Below are 20,564 nucleotides of genomic sequence, written 5' to 3'. Positions count from 1 at the left end.
CGCCGCCAAGTGGCGACTTGCCACCAAATATAGCACTCAGGATTTGTATCGCTCGTCTTTCGCTTTAATCTAGCTAATCTATGCAAATGAAATGCGCACACCTGTCGGCCAAAAAAGGTGGAAGAGGTGGGTTGTGACCAAAAACCAAAAGGAAAAGGGAACCTCTTTGCCAGCTGTCTGCTGTGGCTTTGTCGGTCGCTTTGAGCTCGTTTTTTTTTTGGCAACAATTTGCCCAAAACTTGCCACGCCGCAAACGCTTAATTGCAGCTCGAGGGCTGTGGGTAAGTGTATAATAAGGAGCTCAGCCGGAAGAGGGAAAACAAAATCATGTCGACAACTGGTTTCACAAAATGAAGCTGTTGCTAATGATATTCATGAGTTTGTCTCTGCTTTAGCCATTTCCATTGCAAATGGTGGCAAATTTTTGGTGGCCTTTGAAAGAAATTTAGTTTCTTTTATATGGTATGCAATTGTATTGTATATATATTAAATTTTATAGTATATTTATCAACAGGACTAAGCTAATAGCTGTCAAAACCTTCGACTAGAATTTTCCATCTATCCATTTCCATATCCCGCACTAAGCAAACATCATAGCGCTCGGGGAAATCCCTTCCATCTTCCACTCGACGCGTTGCGTTGCGTGGCGCAAAGTGTAAGATAAATGGAGGCTGTAAAAGTGGAGCACTTCGGGATAGGGATTGCGTTCGGGATCGGGGTAAAAGGAAGGGCAGCCACTTTATCATAAACTCAACAGGTTAGCCTCCCTTTATGTGTGTCGTCTTGCCATAAAAGTTGCTGTGCTGATTGAATAAAAATTTCATTAAACGCACATTTTCTAGCAGCTGGAAGGCGTTTACCCTCCAATTCAACTGCAAATCCTTTGCAGGATGAGTTAAGGCAGCTTGGGCCGCAGGCAGCTTTCGCTTGTCTGTCGTTTATTTTAATTGCCGGCATTAGACGCTCGTTGATAGGCCATAAAAAAAAGCAGTTGCCTCAACGGCAGCCGTCAAAGGCGAAATGAAAAGATTTATCTCTGGAGAATTATTTGCCAGCCAATAGATAGATACTCTCTTTGAGGTTTGCCGCCCAGAAACCGCATGAATGATTTGTAATACATATAACGAAACAGGTATTACCCAACATCAGATGGATTTTCCTTTTCGCATCCTTTGTTTTAAGCGCCGCGACGGCTTCATTTCCGGAAAAGTGGAAGGGAGAGCAGCAGGTATCCAAGTGGCATTGGAGAAATTCAAGGAGTTGGGCACAGCGTAGTCATTGTCATTCCGCTTTTGCGGTTGCTTATTCGGTTGTTAAATCGTTTTTATGACGTATTCTTCGCCGCCGAAAATTTACGCTTTTCGGTTAACTTTCCCCTTGGCATTTTCCGCCCTCATTTACAATTTTCCTGTTCGCCACACTCCGTGTGAATCGCGGGCATTACTCAACCTTCTGTGTGTGTAGCTTTCGAGTGTTTGGGTAATTTTACAGATTTATGCAACTTTTCGGCGGGCAACGAAAAAAATGTGGAAAGGGAAGATAAAAGAGTGATGGCTATGGCTGCCAATTAGCCGGCGAAATATGTTTATAGTTTTGTAGTTACTCTTAAATTTAGTGCTGAATTCTGGTTTATTGTTATTTTCTCTTTGGTAAGTACATGCCAATTTTTATGCTAAGAATATAACTTAGGATATTGCTTACCATTAATAAATCCTTTAATTTTTTCAGAAGTCTGAGCAGTTAGATTTAAATTTTGTCAGTTTGATGTGTTAATCTACACGTAGATGTAGAATAGCGCCATCTAGTTGTTAAATTTGACTTGGTTCTGTTGGTAACAGTCTCTGTCTCTGTTATTTGCAGTGGTCTAAAAAAGGGGAAACCCATCATAGCAAAGACACGAGCATTGCTGAGACTAAAGCGAGGACTCGCACCAACAAATTTAAATACCAATTTCGCGCCTTCTGTTATAAATAAACGGCAGGATAATTTGCCAGGACAAATCCTCCCACACTGGTCGAAAATCATCTTTTGTTTGTAAAATAAAGGCACCTATACAAAATATCATGTCTAGACCAATTGTTTTTGCCATTATATTTGCACCATGACAACACAAATACCTGGAAAACTTCACCCCAACAACTTCGAGACGGCTACGGCGATAACGACACACTGAGAAAAAACTGTTATTGATCTGATAAGCGAAGATATCGGAATTATTTTAAACTTATAGTATACATATGTGCTTATAGCATAGTCAATAATCCTATATTGATTTCTGATTACTCCGATTACATTGTCTTAAGATTTAGATTGATATTATGCCACAAATTTATTTTACGTGCAGGTGAACACAGGTAAACCGCTCTCTGCGATTCTCTGCCGCTGTGTAGAGTTTCTTGCTCGCCAGGTGGGCGCTCTATCCCTCTTTTTCTGCGCGTCACAGGTAAAATTCAAACGGTGCTTCGTAACGTATTTCGTTCCGATCGCCAACGCCGCAACAAGTGCGCAGGTGCGAGCGGGACGTCAGATGGAGCGGCCAGAAAGAGACGGCTAGCTGGCGTGGTGGTAGACTGGCAGTTTATTGCGCTGAGCGTGGCCCAAACGCGAGGCGATCAGTTGCTCAACGCGCTTACCTGTCGATAGACGTGTTTTCCCCGAAAAAGGAAAAGCCGCGTGCTCCGTCTCGCTCGCTCGCTCATTCTGCGCGTGTGTGTGTCTGTGAGATTGTCTGCTCTTTACGAGCACGTAAGTGAGTGTGAGTGTGTATATTCAATTAATTACAAAGTCAGGAAAGAAGCAGCTATGTGAATTGAATGAAAGAAAGCCAGTTAAAAAGTATGCAAAAAAGTTGCCTGATATAAAAGGCAGGGTGAAGAAAGGCGAAGAAGAAGCGGCAGTGTAAATGGTGATTAATTCACTTTAAGGTGCAATTAAACAGCAGCGAAATAAGCAACAACAAAACAGCAGCAAAAGCAGCAGCAACAACAGAAGAAGAAGCAGCAACAACAGCAGCGCAAGGTGCAGACAAGGTGAGGTGAACTTGAAGTTTTCTTTTCTTTTGACTTCAACCCCCCCCCCCTCTCTCACACTCTCTTCGTGGAAAAAAAGAAAAATTATTCAACAGCAAAAATGTTTAATGAGCATGGTAACTGTGTGTGTACGTGTGTATGTATGGACGGGCGCACAAGTGTGTGTGTGTGTTGTGTGGCATTTCAAAATTACACTTGAAAACGGCGAGGTGGAAAGAGAAAGACCAGATAATGACAATGAGAAGAGGGAACTGAAAAATCAGTACAAAACGGTATAAACGTGATTCTTTTTTCCAGCCAACATTGGCTGGTGGGAATTTTCCCGAAAGGGGGAGGAGTTGGCCTCCCATTTTGTTCGATCCAATGATGCTGCAACTGTACACGCTCTGTTTTTTTTCCTCTGATCCATTGGCGACATTTTTTCCTCTTTTGAAACAAAAATAAAACCGAGAACCGAACGAACAACAAAAATAATACAAAAAAAACGCAAATCTGGCGCAATTGGCAAACCAGAAAAACAAGCAAGTCGAGCGCTTAGATTGCCGGCCTCAAGTTACGACGATATTCCAAAGCCAGCAGCAGCGCTTGGCTTTCGATCGCCAGCGTCGTCGTCGTCGTCGTCGTCGTCATCGCCATCGTCATCACGATCATGATCATGTTGCGGCTATTATTATGCTCTTTTCACTGAATGAGCCACATTCCGGTTTAGTTTAGCATTTTTTTTTTAGCCCAGGCAAGCCAATCCGCACAATCGGCAGTCCGTCCACAAAAGCATCCCCGAAAACCCACACAAATGTGCACAGCGATTCGAAGCCAGGCCCATTCTCACATTCTCGGGCCCCAAGTCCATTTCCAATTGAAAAGCCAAGTCAACAGGGTTCCCCTTCACCTCACCTCTTTCGATCGCTTTTAAACGTGTTCCCCACGACTAAAAACACGCAGCGAAAAAGCCAAGTCTTTCGTATTTATAAGATCTATCATTCTATCTACTAACTGTATTTAGCTTTCTTATGAAGAAGATGAAGAACTAAGTATCTTTTATATATGTATATGTATCTGTTGTCAAGGAATTAAACGAAGATGGTGAAATAAGAAAGCCATAGTTATATTTGAAGAACTTCATTGGACTAATCTTAACTGCGTGGCATTTCAACTTGTAACAATTACAGGCTTGATACTTTAAGAAGAACTTTTTTGATAGTTAACATACATATCTGTTAGCATTTCATGTTTTTGCTAACATATTTTTTATGGTTACATTTGTACTTCTCACATTTTTCTCTGTGCAGCAACCACAAAACGTTGTAAAAAGGCAACAAAGCCAGTTTTTTTTTTTTTAGTTTCAAGCCCTGTTTTTGTGGTTGTTGTAGCTGCTGCATTCCAGCGATCGCTGTTGGGTTGCTTTTTGTTGCCTTGGAAACCAGGAATGCCAGCCACTATCCCCGTCTCTCTCTCTCTCGCTCTGGCTGCTGCCCTCTCTGTCGCACGTTCTATCTGGTAGTTTTGGATTTTTAGAAATTCCAACGCAACGAAAACGAAAAGTGTGAAAAGTGAAGCGAGGCTGAGGCTATCGTCGAACTTCGAGGCCCCAAACTTGCTATCTCTATCACCTCTCCCTTGGCTGCCCGTCTCTTTCTCTCCTCCTCTACTCCTGCGACATATGCCTTTCTCTCTCGCGCTTAGCACCCCCCAAAAAATAAAGAGTTTGAGTTTTGGTGAACCTGCACGTTTTTTACGTGTAATGTGAGGTCAGTAACACTTTTGTTTCAAACATTTAACACGCTCCGTTTTGGCCGAGTGCGTGTAGTAACGCTTGTGACGTCAAAAACGTTGCCAACCGTTTAATGAACTCGGCTTGATTGACAAGCCATTTATAATTTTTTTTTTTTTTTTTGAAGATAAACTGATAATTTAGTCTGATACTTTTTGAGTGACAAATTTTGAGGTCAACGCTTTAGTCAATGGGTTTAAAGACTTCACCATTTTTGGCTGCAAATGTTCTACACAATTTTTGCAGTGACCTTTTAGGTTGTGTAACATGGGTTTTAAAACCAAAAAATTCAAAGCAATTCTCTCAAACATTTTTACGCTGGCCACTTACAAGCACTGCTGCATATGAAGCACTTGGTTCCTGGCAACAACGAGTGAAATCCAATTTTTAGCCAGGCGTGGCAGGTACGCCCACATGTTGAGTTTTGAAACCGGCTGCCTGATGTTGACAAACCTATTTTCTAATTTGTTTTGCATTTCACTGAGGCAGCAACGAGGAAAAGTGAGAGAGTTGGTGGGTGGATGGGTATTGGTGTTGGCAGGGGAATACAAACGTGTTTTTTTTTCACGTCCAAACGAAGCGTGCGAGATTTTATTTAACGCTTTTGGCTCTCGAGTGGTTTGGGGGGTTTTCAGGTTTTTCATGGGGGTGCTCTTCTCAAAGCCAGCTGCGTGTTTACAGATATTTTTGCGACGCTTTTGGCCGAAATGAAATGGGCCTGGCCCACAACTAGTTGCTCCGCAGCTCAAACGCACACGTGCAGACAGCCGCGCCCAGAGCCGCACCCCTACCACCCCTTCTCAAAAGCCCCATCCCCCCTTTTTACCACATAACACTCCACCTATGTTTGCCATTGTCCACGCGCGCTTTTTGAAAAAAAAAAACAAACAAAAATGAGAGAGAACACAATTTGCGTTTGTTTGTTTGCCTTAGTTTTTTGTTCGGGTGAGCTACCAACTTTCGTCAAACGGGCCAAAAGGGGAAGTGGGCAGGGGGCAGGGGGCAGGGGGCAGGGGGGGTAACAGGATTCACAGATGGCGAGCTAGGTCATGCATACATCTGTAAGTACAATCATTACGCGGGTCCCTTTTCAAATCTACAGTCCAACTTGCCACTGCTATCCAAATTATGAACGATAAGGTTCCACAAAAAAGGACTCCCTGTAATGATAATCCAAACTGACAGACAAATTGAAAAGTAAAATATATGCTTTTGCCATTTCAATGAAACCCTAAGCTTTTTGGGAACCTTTTAATTTATTTTGCCATCAAAAAGAAGTTAGAAAGTTCCAGACCTGAGACATTATCAGATGCGGCACAATCTTAAGTTTTTAAAGGCCATTTCCAGTCAATTTGATTCCATTGCCAGCAGAAACCACCTTAGGGTAGCTTGACTATATGGCTGGAAAACCACCCCCCCCCCCCACGAAACCCCTTTGCCACTTTTGTCATGCAGGCAACCCACTTATGTGTATCACTGTGTGCGTGTTGGGGCAACCGTTTGGTTTTTATGTCTTTTGTAAAATTTTATTTAATTTTTGATTCTTTTTTTTTCTCGTGGAAAGTTTAATATTTGTTTTTCATGCTTGCGATTTGCATAATTTGCGCAAAACACACACACAAAGTCGCACACTCACACACACACACACAAACACAGTCATGACCTCCATTTGTGACTAGCAATACCTGCAGGGTCTGCTGCCGAAAGGGACGGGTATAGGGCGCAAGAAAGAGACGGAGCGAAGACACCGAAACGGGAGGATAAGCAAGGATGTCTCCGCTCTGCTCACATGCGATATATTTTATGAATGCAAATCCCTGTTCATTCGGATTTGGTTTACTTACTTGCGGGCGGTTTCCGCTTCCCTTTCACCCTGCATCCTTACTTTCTCTTTCACTCTTGCCCCCCTCCCCACTCCCCTATATGCCACACACACACACACACATATATTAATGCTGCATTTTCATGTACACATGTGGGCGAATCACTTTTTTCATTCGCCGTAGTTTTGTTTTTTATTCATTCATATCGCATTTTCATTCATGCGAATTCGGTGCAAAAAATTTACGAAATGAAGCGAAAGGATTCCTACAAAAATACCCAGTACAAGGACTAGCGCATTATTTTCTTTTTAATCTTATATTTCTTACTTCAAGCGTAAACATAAATTTACCCATGTACATTTTTTCTCTAAAAGATTGATGAAAATATCAATTTTCGATATGCCAAAAATTTGAACATTTTGCACTTTATTGAGCCAAAATATTTGAATTGGCTTGCAACTCCAGCTCATACCCTCACTTGCCCTATCTTTGAGGTTGAATAAAACGGAAACTGAACACACTGAACTGAACTGAATATTTATTATTATTATGTTTTTTGGCTTGCATGTGCTACCTGGCCCCGCCCGCCCACAGCTTACGGTCCACCCCGCCAGTGGGGTGGTCCTTATTCCGGAGAAAATCGCTGCTTCTCGGTGCGCTTTTTTGTTCGCCGCCTTTCGTTATTTATTTTTATTGTGTGGCGCGGCTTAAATGCGCTTTGCAGATATTTTATGCCTGCCAACTGCCTTCGGAGGAGGTGGAAATATCCCCCTTTTCCGGGGTGGGGGGTTGGGTGGGGGGCAAATATGTTTATTTGACACACATCCCAGTCAGCCAGCTTCGCTCCACATGCAAATCTTTCCCTTTGCCGGCTTCCCTTATTGTTTGCATATAGAATCAAAGTTTTTTGTGTCTGAATTATCCAGCGATACACACACACTAGCTTTCTGTCACGCCCCCTTTTGTATTTGGAGGCGGAGGCAAAATGCTCACCACTTTCCCCCTCATGATGGGAAATTCTCTTTTAACCTGACAAAGCAATTTTAGTTATTTTGCCGCAATTGAGTTTTGTTCGGTGCGGTTCGTTTTACGCTTTTTTATTATTTTAGATTCAGTTTGGTTTGACCTTTTCATTTGTTTCATTCGCTTGCTGGCTGGATAATAAAATAAATAAATACTAGTTTGCATTCAAATGCAATTTAGTGGCGGTTTTGACGCATTTAAATCTATGACACACTATTCGCGATTAATTCCATTCAAATGCCTTTCGCAAAGGAGAACATTCCGCAAATTAATTGGCACGTAATGCCGCAATAAAATTCGCCGCTTCCCGCTGATAGATTGTTCACTTCGCTTCGTTTATTATCGCATTATTAATTTGCTTGCCCATTGGGGCGTGATTTACTTCAATGCCCATTTAAATATCATTAACAAACGTAATTGTAATTTAAAATTAAAATGAAAATAGCCCCTGCAGCATTGGATGGATCGGCCGTCCGCCGATGGATGGGCAAACAAAGGCAGCGGCAACGGGGCGGATACTTAATCCCCGCACAGGGTGCGTTCAGTAATGTTCAAATGTGATACGTCGTCTGAAATCCATACTTTTCGGACCGCAGCTTTAACCATCTCGACCCAGCCTAATCTGTGCGTGTGCAGAGTGATGATATGCAGGCGCAATCCTCTCCTGAAAATTGCCTCCGAAATCCTTCACGCTTCATCAATTCGCATTATTGTTGCCATTGTTGTGTGAGTGTGTGTGTGTGGGGGCGTGTTTGTCTGTCTGTCCCTGTGTGTGTGTGTGTGTGTGTCGGTGCTTTTCCACATTGAATTGCTAATAAATACAGCTGCCGGCGAAAGAATAGTGATACAAGAACATGAAAAATCGATTTCCCAGAAATGAATTTTTTAATTACATACATGTTGTGATGAAATATTACATACTTGACCTCGTATTTATGCATATTCAACAGAAATTTAATAAACTTTTAAAGGCTTGATCTTGGGTGCAATATAGAAAATCAATTCTACAGTAGACTATGTAGTAGTAAATGTTACCAATTTCGTTTCGGTTTTATGCCTCTGACTTGGCTTGTAATATTATATTGTAGTTATGGTATGACTTTCGATTTAACCGCAACTGTAAGAGAGTTTCCATGTGGGTAAGTGGTAACAGAAGCCGGGCCATGACTCACATGGCGGAATGGGACCGCAACTCTTCCGCTCCACCTCCTGATCCCCATCAGATGCACACCCAATCCCCCGGGCCACCAACCCTCACCTCCCACATCGTGCCATCGTACTTAAGCGAATTGCGTATTTATGTGTGTAATCGCAACTCATCATTTGGGGCGGCAACTTGTGGGGGGGGGGCGGTATTCTACACACACACACACATGCGACACAACGGGGCTTTCGTTATGGACTGATGGATTTCGTCTGTTACCTTTTCGCATTACGAAAATGTCGCTCGGTTTCTGCTTGTTTGACTCTTGTCTGCCGCCCCGATCTCCATTTGCCACTTGCCACTTGCTCCACTCCCCGGAAAATGCCCCTTTTTCCCACTTTTTTGTCATGTCAGAAGTTGGCTGCGATTTATTCGGCAGCCATTTACATATTTTATTGTCAGCTAATGTCGACGGTAGTGTATGTAGCTGCAAGGGACAAATGTGCGGTATGCGGCTGTCTATTTCTAGTGTGCCATTTACACAGGCACATTTCGGGATAATTTACTATCGGATTAGAAGTGGAAGAGTCTCGTAATTTGAGAGCAATTTACTGCCTAATGATTTGGCAAGAGTCTGTGAAATGTACATTCAAAAGTTACATTAATATATTAAAACGTGTATTATTCTTTACAAAATGACCATTTACCATTAATAATGAACCTAAACAATTAAGCCACCATTATGCCATTATATTGCAATTAAATTGCCATTGTAATAGTTTTCATCGCTTCACGAAACAGAAATTAAATTTCAATTTAATTTGTATCCAAATAAGCTGGGCAATTAAATAACACAAAAATGTTTGCATGCTGACTATTGTTGTTTCGTAAAGTGTTGCTTTTCAACTATTTTATGTTCTTTATTTCACAAAAGTTGTGGGTCACACAAATTTAATTTCTGCACAATTATTTGAAGATGGCCAGCGTTCACTTCTGTGCTGTCATCATCATGCCATCATCCCTTTTCAATGCCCCAAAACCCCCTTCACAAAAGTACATAAAAACTTTACTCGACACAACATTTTTCTGCTTTGTTTTTGTTTAATTAAATTGAAAATGTTTTCCGCTGAATTTGCTGGCCAAGCGAAAATGCCTAGAACCGAAAGTCTGTAGTTTTCGCCTGGACTCTGGGCGTCTTTTTAATAAACCAAATCGATGTCTGAGCTCGGGTAATTGAACAAATTGCCACAAAATGTTGTGGGGATGGGGAACTGCTTTTAGAATTTCGGCAGCGAAAATGATTTTCTAAAAGAAAAATGCTTTTGAATACGAGGCGCGTTGAAATAGAAAAGCGCTGTGAACCGAGTTCTTTCCGGTCGTCAGCCACTTACTGCTGATGACCTTCGCGTTAAGCGAAGCGTTGCGTATACGCCGTGATGGACGTGGCGTATGCTCATTCAATCATCCGCCGATTCATTGACAAAGCTGTCAATGGCTATTGATTTATGATCGCCGTACGAGCTGCTACCTCTCCTGCTCATTCGCCACAGATTGCCATAATTTGTGGTCCTTTTGACCAGGCTTGAGTGCTGTCTTAATGACATCGCCGCGAAGTGCTTAGCACAAATGGTTGTCCACATTGAGGTGCCTGCTAATTACCCTTACCCTATGTCAAGTTCTGCCACTTTGTTGCCTTTGCCGCACGCTTAACACGCAAATAATTGAGATATTCTTCGGATTTCTGCCTCTCTGAATGAATATGTATAATCCAATTCTGGTTTGGCCAAGCGTAAGTCTCTTTGTGGCCAATATAAAACCGCTTAAAGTACAGATATCAGTTCCAGATACAAATGCAGCTATGGATACAGATGCAGTGGCAGACAACGAAGATACAGATACAGATACATGACAGTAGGCATTATCGAACAAAACGTGCTGCTGCCGCATAAACTGATTATATGGCCTGCACTATAGATAATTAGTTGGCAAAGTCTCTAATGTCGCAATTATACTGTTTTAGTCGGTTAAGTTATTATTTCGGGCAAGGCCGAAGTTGCAAATTCCTGACAATTTCACTAATTAGCGGCTGCATTCAATTAATATTCGTCGAGTGCTATTAAACAGACCCAAGGAGATTTTACTTCAAGCACTATAGCTATTTTAGGGAGTTTCTAACTACGAACTTGGTGATTAATTTTCTTTTTCGATTTACTAAGTTATCTCAAATATTTTGTAAAATCAACTTGACTGTAAAAGGCAATGTTTTTATTTTATCCGCACTGAATGATTTAATGGACGCGGCTCATCAAAATGGCCGCAATGATTTTAATTAGTTTGCAGCCTGCAGGTGTTATTTTCGCGCTTTTGCTGTACATTTGCCAAATTCGCACACATGTGCACTTGTTTGCCATACTGTGTGTGTGTGTGTGTGTGTGTCTATTCGAGCATTTGCCCCTGTGGCGCTTGGCAAATGTGCAACTGCCACAGGAGAACAACAACTAGAACATGTTTATTGCCGGGACGCAACGCTTTCCACTTGCCACTTTCGAAATTTCAGCTTTCCCCAGCATTGCAAATTCAATTTGCCCCACTTATGGCTGAAAAATTAGTTCTCATCAAAATTGCATTGTCCAGTTTGGCCCTAATTTATGTAAAACCCCGATGAGCGGAAGTGTAACTTGATATGATACCACAGAGACCAGAAACCAACTAAATGAAAAGGTCGCAAATGAATTCGAAACCCAAATTCACGAAATCCGCAAACAAAACAACATGGCCTTGTGTCTTAATTGTGAATTGGGTTCACGCTTTTTCAATCAGGATGCGCAATTGTTTATTGTTTAGTGCCTTGCCGCCAATTCCCACAGCATTGGCGAATAATTAAAACATTTGTAATTTACACATTTATTAAAATTGTTTTGGCCGTTGATATTTTAGTCAGCCTTTTGAATGCGGTTGCGATCGCTCCTGTTGTTTTAGAGTAAATATTCATCCGGGATTTGCATTCAAATGTGTGTTTACTTTTGCTCCAAATGTATTCACTGTCAAATTGATAATTGCATTAAATGCTGTGGGGTATTGATCCAATTAAAAGCAGTTTGCGTTGCCAAATTATACGCCAGCTGACTGACTTTATTTAACAAAGTCATATACGAAGCTAATAATGATTATTTTTGCAATTGGTATTTATTTATAAAATGCCTTGGGATTTGAGTTGCTTTTGATTCAGAAATGTGCTCAAATGTATAAATAATGTTGTCTAAAAACACTTAACAATTTATTATTAAATTATCAATAGATATTTCAAGGCAGATTTTTATGAATCTTTTATATCCATTTCTTTGCTGAGTTTTTAAGCCTATTTATTTGATCGACTTTCTCGCAAATTGGTCTTGAATTCTTTAAGAAATTTGTTGTTTAAAGCCAATTTGCTTTGCTTCGTTTCGCCTGGTTTTTTTTCCTGAGCTGGTCTATATGCAAAAATATATATGAATGCAGTTGTTTAGATTTCCATATAGCAGGTGCATGCATCGCCCTCACAATTTCATTCGGCTGGCAATGTGAGAATTTGGATTTTTGTGCATTTGACACGTTTTGTTTGTGGTGCTGAAAAAGGTGTGCAAGCGTATGCAAAAAAAAGAAGACTTTCAGCTATCGAATTTCGAAGGGGTGGGGAGGGGCGGGGGGGAGGCAACCCCAGAAGCGTTTGGAGCTGTCATCAAACATGCAAACTGCATTCGAGCGAATTGGCAAGTGACTGAAGTATTTGCCACTTGCACTCAATCGAAGCTGCGGGGGAGGGAAAATCAATCAAATGCCTTAAACGCAAACGGAGAACTTTGTCTAAGCGAGATTAACTTTGGCATCACACCCCTTTCCTCCTTCCCCTTCCCCCACCAACATCGCAAAGTATCAACCGAAAAAGTTTACAAATAACCCAGCAGATACTCGCACTCGAGGGGGCAACAAAATGCGGGCAATTTGCCTACAAATACCCAGGATATGCGATTTCAGAAACCTTCGATCTGGGGGGTACCACCTCCACCCCAGAGGATTCGATCAACAAACTGGAAAATGTTCTCTCCCCGTCGGCTATGGAGTATGTTTTCCAAGTTTATTGTTCGAGGGGTAAAATGTGTGGCAACTCGAACTGGCTTAGTTTAACGTACATCGTACATCGTGCATCGTACATCCGTTCATAAACGCTCCCACTTTAAGCCATGAAGAAAAGTTTTCGCTCACACACAAAAAAAGTGAAAAGTGAAAAGCGAGGAAAAAGTAAAATTGCTGACAGGAAACTTCCAATCAGAAATGAATTACTTTGAAGTGAGCTGACAAAAAGGGGGGGTGGGTGGTGGTTGGGGGGTAGTTACCGCAGTGTCAAGTTTAAGAAGCCATGAAATAACATTAATTTGTTGCAAATTCGCTTGCCAAGTTTTTTAAGTTGAATTAATTTGATTAGCTTATCGCCCGTTCAAAGTTGAAACTCCATCAGCATTTCAAACAGGATTGCGATTTCTAGCTAGAGATGTGCGCGTGACAAAATTAGTCGTGCCTTAAATGCTTTCAATTGTTTAAATTACCATACTGAATTAAGTCACGATTGTGTAATTTGTTTGCTTAGCTAAAAATATTTAAGTTTCTGTTGTAAAATCGAACCACCTCTAGTTTGTCAGTGGATTGTGGGTACTGGATATTTTGCGGCTGGCAGTTCACTTTTCACATTGGCCCCAAAAACAGGAGTCGACGACAATTCAAATTTTATTAGATTACATGAAATTTATGTGGCAATCAACTTACAAAACAGAAGCACCAAAAAACAAAGTCTATTCGGAAGCATGGCGAGTGGTTGAAAAATGCAAATGACTGCGAGTTCTTCCCGCTGTGTATATCATGATTTTAATAAGAATGAACTTTTTCCCCACTGAGCTTGTGCCCTTCGCATTTTACTCCATTGTTGAACTAAATAAGTCGCATAAAAAGAGTGAATTTTCCTTGACTGAGAGAGTTGGGTGCGTTGAAAGGACGCACCGAATGCCAGGTTTCATCTTGGTCCTCTCTATCTGAATCACTGCCTTCATACATATGTATATGTTGGATGATGAAAAGGCAAATTATTATACTCGTTACTCGTTACTTGAAGTGGTAAAGGGTATGCCAGATTCGTTGAAAGGTATGTAACAGGAAAAAAAAGGTGATCTGCTGTCCAGTCTGCGGAGTCCAATTGGCCACTTCCTTGTCTATTTCTATCTTAAAAATCAAATATTTTAGGACTCATGGGTATCTGCTAGTCGAGAACGTCGACAATAGTGATCTCTCTCCTTTGTATTTTTTTTTTATTTCTACGACAAAATACTTGAACTTGATAGGACTGCCTTTTGTATACAAATACGTAATTTCAGATGTGAGGCAGTTTCTGTGAGTTTCCATTGTTGGCAAACACACCTACCATTTTGCACTTCCTATTAAAAACACATGTTTATCGTTTCGAATCAAATGAATGTTTACGTAGAAGCGTGTAAACTAAAAAGTTAGAATTTTATGCAACATAAGTAATTTGAAATCAATACCAAACCAAATCTAAAGCAAATCCATGGGTTAAAGTTGCAGGTTGTGTTGCTTAATAATGCTTGTCTTAATTTTAAGTAGTACGAATTTAAATTTTGTGCTCATCTGGTTTTGCTTAAATATGTTTGCCAAAGTCACACATTCGCATGGAAGTTGTGGGCGCCCTCTTGCGGCAGACATTTGTATATTGACGCACCTGAAAAGGGGGCCACCTCCCCCCCCCCCACCGCTTTGTACATCTGATATTTAATGATTATTTGTTTGTCTGTTTGCTGATTCTGACTTCTCTTTTATTTGCTTTCTCTCGCCGGCAGATTGGATGAATCTCTAACGTCATGGTATGAAGGAGCCGACGAACACTTTGGATGAAATTGTAAGTGCTACGGCTAATCAGTGTCTAAAGCGAAACAGTTCAGCTCCCTGTGTCACATAACCGGGGCGGAACCGCAGCACGAACATAAAAATCCACTGGGGCCGGAAAACTCGGGGAAAATGTATGCGCAAAGTCAAGACAATGCAACTGACACATAATGAAAGTGAAGTGCGGGGCAACTTAAAGCCAGCGAGTTTTCCAGTTGGTGGAAGTCCGCAGTACAGTACAGGAAAAATTGCTATGAAAATAATAAGATTCATTTACGTAATAGCCTCAAGAAAAACGAAAATTAATTCGTTAAATTGGGTTTTACATTTCAATTTGGTATGTTGGCTTACACTTAAGTATGTTCCAATTAAATAGAATCGTTTTATAGCACATATTGGTAAATCTAATATTTTCTTTCTCTGTAACGACAATTGCACGCAGTTGGCGGTTGGAAAACAGAGAAAAGTTGAAAATGCAAAGCAATCTAAATAAAATGTCAGTCCCGCAAGTGCCGGCAGGTGGCGCCACCAGCGGGGGAGTGCGATGGAGAGACAAACGGAAAGGGACAGCATGTGAGCAACAACAAACAATAGATATGTATGTATGTATGTGTATAGTTCGCCCCAAACTTCAAAGTATTACCCAATGTGAAGTTTGGTTTGGCCCAAATGGGTGGGTGAAAAAGGGGTTGGTGGGGTGGGAAGGAGCAGAAAAAGTGGGGGCAACATCGCCGTGTCAAGCGGTAATTGTTATGTAAATGAGTTTTACAATTTTTGCCAGCCAAAAAAGGTCACCAGATGTAGGGAGACACTTCGGCTTAGGCCTGGTCGGTCGGCAAATTTCAGCCAAGTCAGTCAGCAGTTTTCAGCCGGCCGATGAGGACAAACAAAAGTTTTGTTTAGCTTTTGTTTCTGCTGCTGCTTTCGCTTTTGCCACCCGTTGCATATACAACATTTTGTACCACCGTAGAACCGAACTACCCCACCTTTGTGTGTGCCAGACCTTTGTGCGAAAGCCCAAGCTCTTTATAAAATTGCAAATCAGTTTTTAAGTCAACGACAACTTGTTGTTGTTGTTGTTGCTGTTGGTCTTCAGCTGAAAGTGCTTGGCTTGTCTCCTTCTCAAAAAATTTTCAACAGTTTTTTGTTGGCTGCTGCAAACGTACGAATGACTATGACTGAATTTTTAGAGGAATTATGGTCGAGCAGATACGTACGGAAAGTTAATAGCCGTTTAGCAAAGTTGAGGAGAAAGGAATTTTAATTTTGTCCTTTTTCTTTCGCAAGTGCACAGAGAAAAAATGGGGGTATATTTCCTCTTTGTTAGGTAATGATTTTGTAGTAACTCTATTTTTCGAAATAATGGCAAGCAATGGAATCTCTTTTTGCTCCCCTCAAAAATTGTACCTATTTCCTTAATCGAAACTTGACCAATTTTTTCGAGTGCAAACTCTTGCAAAAGAGTTGTGACCTTTAGGGGTTGCGTACTTGAGCATCAAATAGTCCTCGCTTAAAGGAGTCTCCACTTGGACGAGGAATTTTGATCAAGAAAATATGCATCATGTTGGGCGCCAGTGCTCAATTAGCAATTGATTAAATTATTTATTTAGAAGGCGGCCCACTTGAAGGTCATAACTAATATTGGAATTTCCCAGGGCGATGCCACCCCGCCCACAAACGACTGTCCTCTATTTCAGCCATATTTGTGTTAGCCCATTTCCTTAAGTGCAACGTCAGCTTGGCATTTCGCAACTTTTGTTGCTGCTTCCTGGAGGGAAATATAAATAAATATGCCAGGCCATGGCAAAAGACAAACAGCGAGGCACACACACACACACTCTTTAGCTAGACACACACATACGGGAAAGAGTCACGCTCACACACACACACACACTGGCACTCCACTCACACACAGCGAAGGGCTCACGCACACATGTGGTAAGCATGCAGATGTGACAGAGTGGGACTTGAATTTTTAATGCAAGGCAACAACCATTCTCAGCGGCATATTTACATTCCGGCTCAATGTCAATTGTGTTTATAAATTAATTTGCAAAAAGACAAATGTACACATGGCATTGGAACACAGGCAATGGCGAACGGGCTGTTTGGCTGTTGCCAAACAAGCACGCCCTTTGTTTAGAGGCCATTACGAGTACGAGCTGGGCTCCCTGGGCCTCTGTTTGACTGCCAGTGTCAGCTCATGTGGAGCACCTCCGGCTGCTGCTGCTGCTCCAGCTCCGGCTTCTGAATCTCCACAGGTTACTGCCTTCTTTTGCTGACCCCCCGACGCACTGCTGTCGCTTCTACTCCCTCCTCCCTTTCTGGCTCTGCAGGATGCCTTGTTAGGGGATCCATTGCCATACCTTCGGTCTATGGCCCATGCCCATTTCCGCACCCATGGCCAAACCGAACCGTGAACCCAACGAATCCCACCAGTCGTACCTCAGCTGGCGTGACAGGTTGTTGTCGTCGTTAGATGTTAGACGCATGCTTTTGTTTCTTTTCGGTGTCATTTTACCCCGGGAATGGGTCATCATACTGAAAGAAATTGTACTGTCGTTCATAAATGCATTAAAACCACAAATTCTATGAAAATACTTCCACTTCAAGAAGCAGAGAACAGCATTCCACACGTAACTGAGTTACATTTCACTCAAATCACTCATACGACACGTATGCCAGGTACTACTTATAGACTTGTTAGTCGTATTGCCCAATTAAATAAATATGAATAACTGTATGGGTTTATACTTATTATGATGAACTACTTGAGGTACATTTCAAGCTTTCGAATGGCGTTTTTAGTCGTAGCTGCAGTGCATATTCCACGTTTCAACAGCTGTTTAAACAAAGTTTTTGTTTTGAAAGTACACAATGTGATGGGTATAGAAAGTATGTTATGAATATTACCTTTAGCTTAATTTTCTATGTGCACAAGCTGGGGCTGTGTGGGTATGGGGATGAGCAGATGCCAGTTGTCGTAAATATTTGCGCACAAAAGTCGGCAATGATTTGATGCACACGCACACAGGCAGCTGGCTAAGCTGAAACTAGCTAAGCAGCCCACACAGTTTCATTTCACAAAAAAAAAGCAGGCAGCTTAACCCGCCGATGGGTGGAGTGGGTGGCGGCTAATTTGCGCAACAGAATGACAGGCTAGGTCAGATACAGTGGGTCCTAGAATGCCGCCAGCATATCAAGGAGATAGGCCAAAGTCAAGGAAGTTATACCACAAATCAAGGATTAACAGATGTTTCGACTTCCTATAGAATGTCACTTTTCATGTGTTCATTCATTTATGTGGCTATAATCATTTTGTTGTATTAAATGTGTTTGCAAACAATATCTGTTGCTTTAGACGTTCTTTTCTTGTATAAAATTGCATAGCAAACAAGAGCAGTTAAACTTTATATCTGATACATATTGAGATTCTTTTGTCTTTGATAAGCAGAATATCACTTAGGCTTGCCAAAAAACGCATCTTAATCGAATTTTTGTTATTCAAAAGACAACAATTCATTGAATGCCTCTAATTCCCTTTGAATTCCAACATATTCGCATAGCGTTTTGGCATTATTAATCCATAATTATGAGCCAGAGACATGCAGCGCCTCTCCACTCGCATCCATGCATGCTTAATGCTCATATGCGAATTTAGTCAGTCTTCAGCCTTTCATTGGGATAATACCCGAGCTGAACTGCAGCAACGCACGCACTTCCGTGCGGCGTCTTCGGCTATTTGGCAATGCAAGTGAGCAAGGCCACCCACATTTCGGCCCAAAACCCAACACAAGCCACCCCACTCGTGTCAACCACCCACCTAGTTGCAGTGGTTCGTGTGACGCATCGTTCGGCATTTTCCTCGGGCTTTTCCAACTTTCGGCTTTTCCGACCAAACGTTCGTTTTCGAATTCAAAGCAGCGGCAATCGTCGTAGCGTTCAGTTCTGCTTTTCCAGCGGCATTCTAGTCAGTTGTGCTTTGGCTGGCGGTCGCGAATGTTCGAAGCTAACGCGATATTGCCATTTTGGCCACTTTGAGAAACATCGAGTAACGTGGATTCGGTTCGGTTCGATTCGATTCGTTTCGCCAAATAACGTAACGTAACGTAAACACTGTGTTTTTGCGGGGCGGCTCGTTTGGCGCATTTTCCGTGAGTTATTAAAATGCGATAAAAGCCAGTGAATCGGTAATAAAGCGCTTATCTGGGCCCGCAATTACGAGGGAACCCCCATTCGAAAAAGAAAAGGGGAGCACGGGCGGATCGCGCGCTTTTTCGCTTTCTGTGCTGGCGACAAAGCGAAAATTCAAGAGAAAATATCAGCAGCAGCCGGCTGTTTTTTTTTTTTTTCCAATTACTTGCGCTATGCCTGTGAAGTCAATTGTGAGCTGCTGGCCCGCATCTGTTACAAATTTCTTAGAAGGCCGGATAGTCATTTGGAGTCGTGGGGATGGTTGCCCGCCTCCAACTCCAGGCAAATGTCACCGTGCCACATCACACCACACATCCGGCCATCAGCGCCTAAATGTATGCTTTAGTGCGTCCGTCTGTCTGTGTCTGCTTTAGTTAATAGTTGTCTACGTGTGCGGCATATTACCCACACACACACAGACATTAATGTGTGTTAGCCCAACCGGCCGCACATACACCTTTACAGCGTGTTTGTTTTTGCCTGGCTTTTTAGCTTCCGCTTGGTGGGCTATCTTGGAAAACATTCAAAGTATCTTTCGGATGTGCCACTTGCTGTGCTTCGATGTGTGTGTGTGTGTTCTACTTTTGGGTGTTTATGGCATTTAAATCAATAATGTCGCATGACAGCGTCCCACTACCCCACTCTTTACTCCACCACTCCTTTCGGCCGCTTTCCCATTTTCCACTCCCGCTGCGAGTGCAATTTGTGCGGATTTGTTGCCTCCATCTTGCTGAAGTGCACCCGCCTACGTGGCACTGTATTAGAAAAAGGTGACTCGGAAATATGAGCCAACGAACTACACCCATCTACATCTACATCTAAACATTTACACCCACACTCACAGCCACTGGCCTGAATTCGCTTAATGAGCGCAGCTTGGCCGCAGATACTTTGCACACACTTATTTAACGCTCATACGCCCCGTTGGCCGCCCACTTTTTCGGCTTTGATTCGCCAAGGGGCCAAGGGCAGGCGGCTTTTGTTGCCCAGGATCGCACGGACTGCAGCCCGGGATTTATGCTGTTTTTTGCTTAATCTTATTTAAAGGCGGCATTGAAAAGACGCTCTGGGCAAAATTTTAATGAAGACGCTGATGCCGCTGCCGCTGCAGCCCAAAAACCTACCACCTCCCAGTTCCCCTGCTCTCTGCAGGGTTTTGTGGCATTTTAATTTGCTAAGCGTGTCCAAGTGTCCGGTTAAATTTACACAAAGCTGCCACAAACTCAATTTGCATGGCCACAATTGCCGGGCGTTGAAAGTGAGAAACGAGCAGCACAACTTGGGCTTGCAACATTTTAATCAAATGTGTAAAAACTATTTGCAGCACTAGCATTCCACCTACGTCTCCATCTGCAAATGGCAGACATCACATCATCATGAGGGCCATTGGATGGATGGGATGGGATGGCCTGGTCCACTGGAGACCACGTCTCCTTCATGAATTTGTTAATTAAGCTTAATGTGCAATTAAAGCTTCAAGGAATGCGAACCCAACTTGGGTCTCAGGTCCAAGCTGATTTAATTTGAATTTCGGTTTAGTCCAAATTTCGGGGGTTAGACGGCACAAATTACGTTCAATGTCCTCCACATTTGGCTGCGAATGATTTCTTTTCTGGGCACCGCATTATCTTAAGCTCATAAATTTAACCCAT

General features: G+C 42.2%; 1 protein-coding gene across 2 annotated transcripts in view; it reads left to right on the top strand.

Moving 5' to 3' along the window:
* The first annotated feature begins 2,421 nt into the window (after nt 1-2,421).
* ASPP (Ankyrin-repeat, SH3-domain, and Proline-rich-region containing Protein) overlaps nt 2,422-20,564 on the top strand; it is a 33,295-nt gene continuing 15,152 nt past the window's right edge. The window contains exons 1-2 of one of the 2 annotated variants that reach the window (NM_001274193.1): nt 2,422-3,034; nt 14,673-14,731. In NM_001274193.1, the coding sequence (NP_001261122.1) occupies nt 14,699-14,731 (33 nt within the window). In that variant the 5' untranslated portion in view covers nt 2,422-3,034; nt 14,673-14,698. The remainder of the gene's footprint in view (nt 3,035-14,672; nt 14,732-20,564) is intronic. The other variant, NM_137721.3, reaches the window with a different exon arrangement.

Source organism: Drosophila melanogaster, chromosome 2R (assembly GCF_000001215.4).
Source record: "Drosophila melanogaster chromosome 2R".
NCBI lineage: Eukaryota > Metazoa > Arthropoda > Insecta > Diptera > Drosophilidae > Drosophila > Drosophila melanogaster.
The sequence above is the reverse complement of the archived record's forward strand: the minus strand, read 5'-3'. Positions and strand labels throughout refer to the sequence as shown.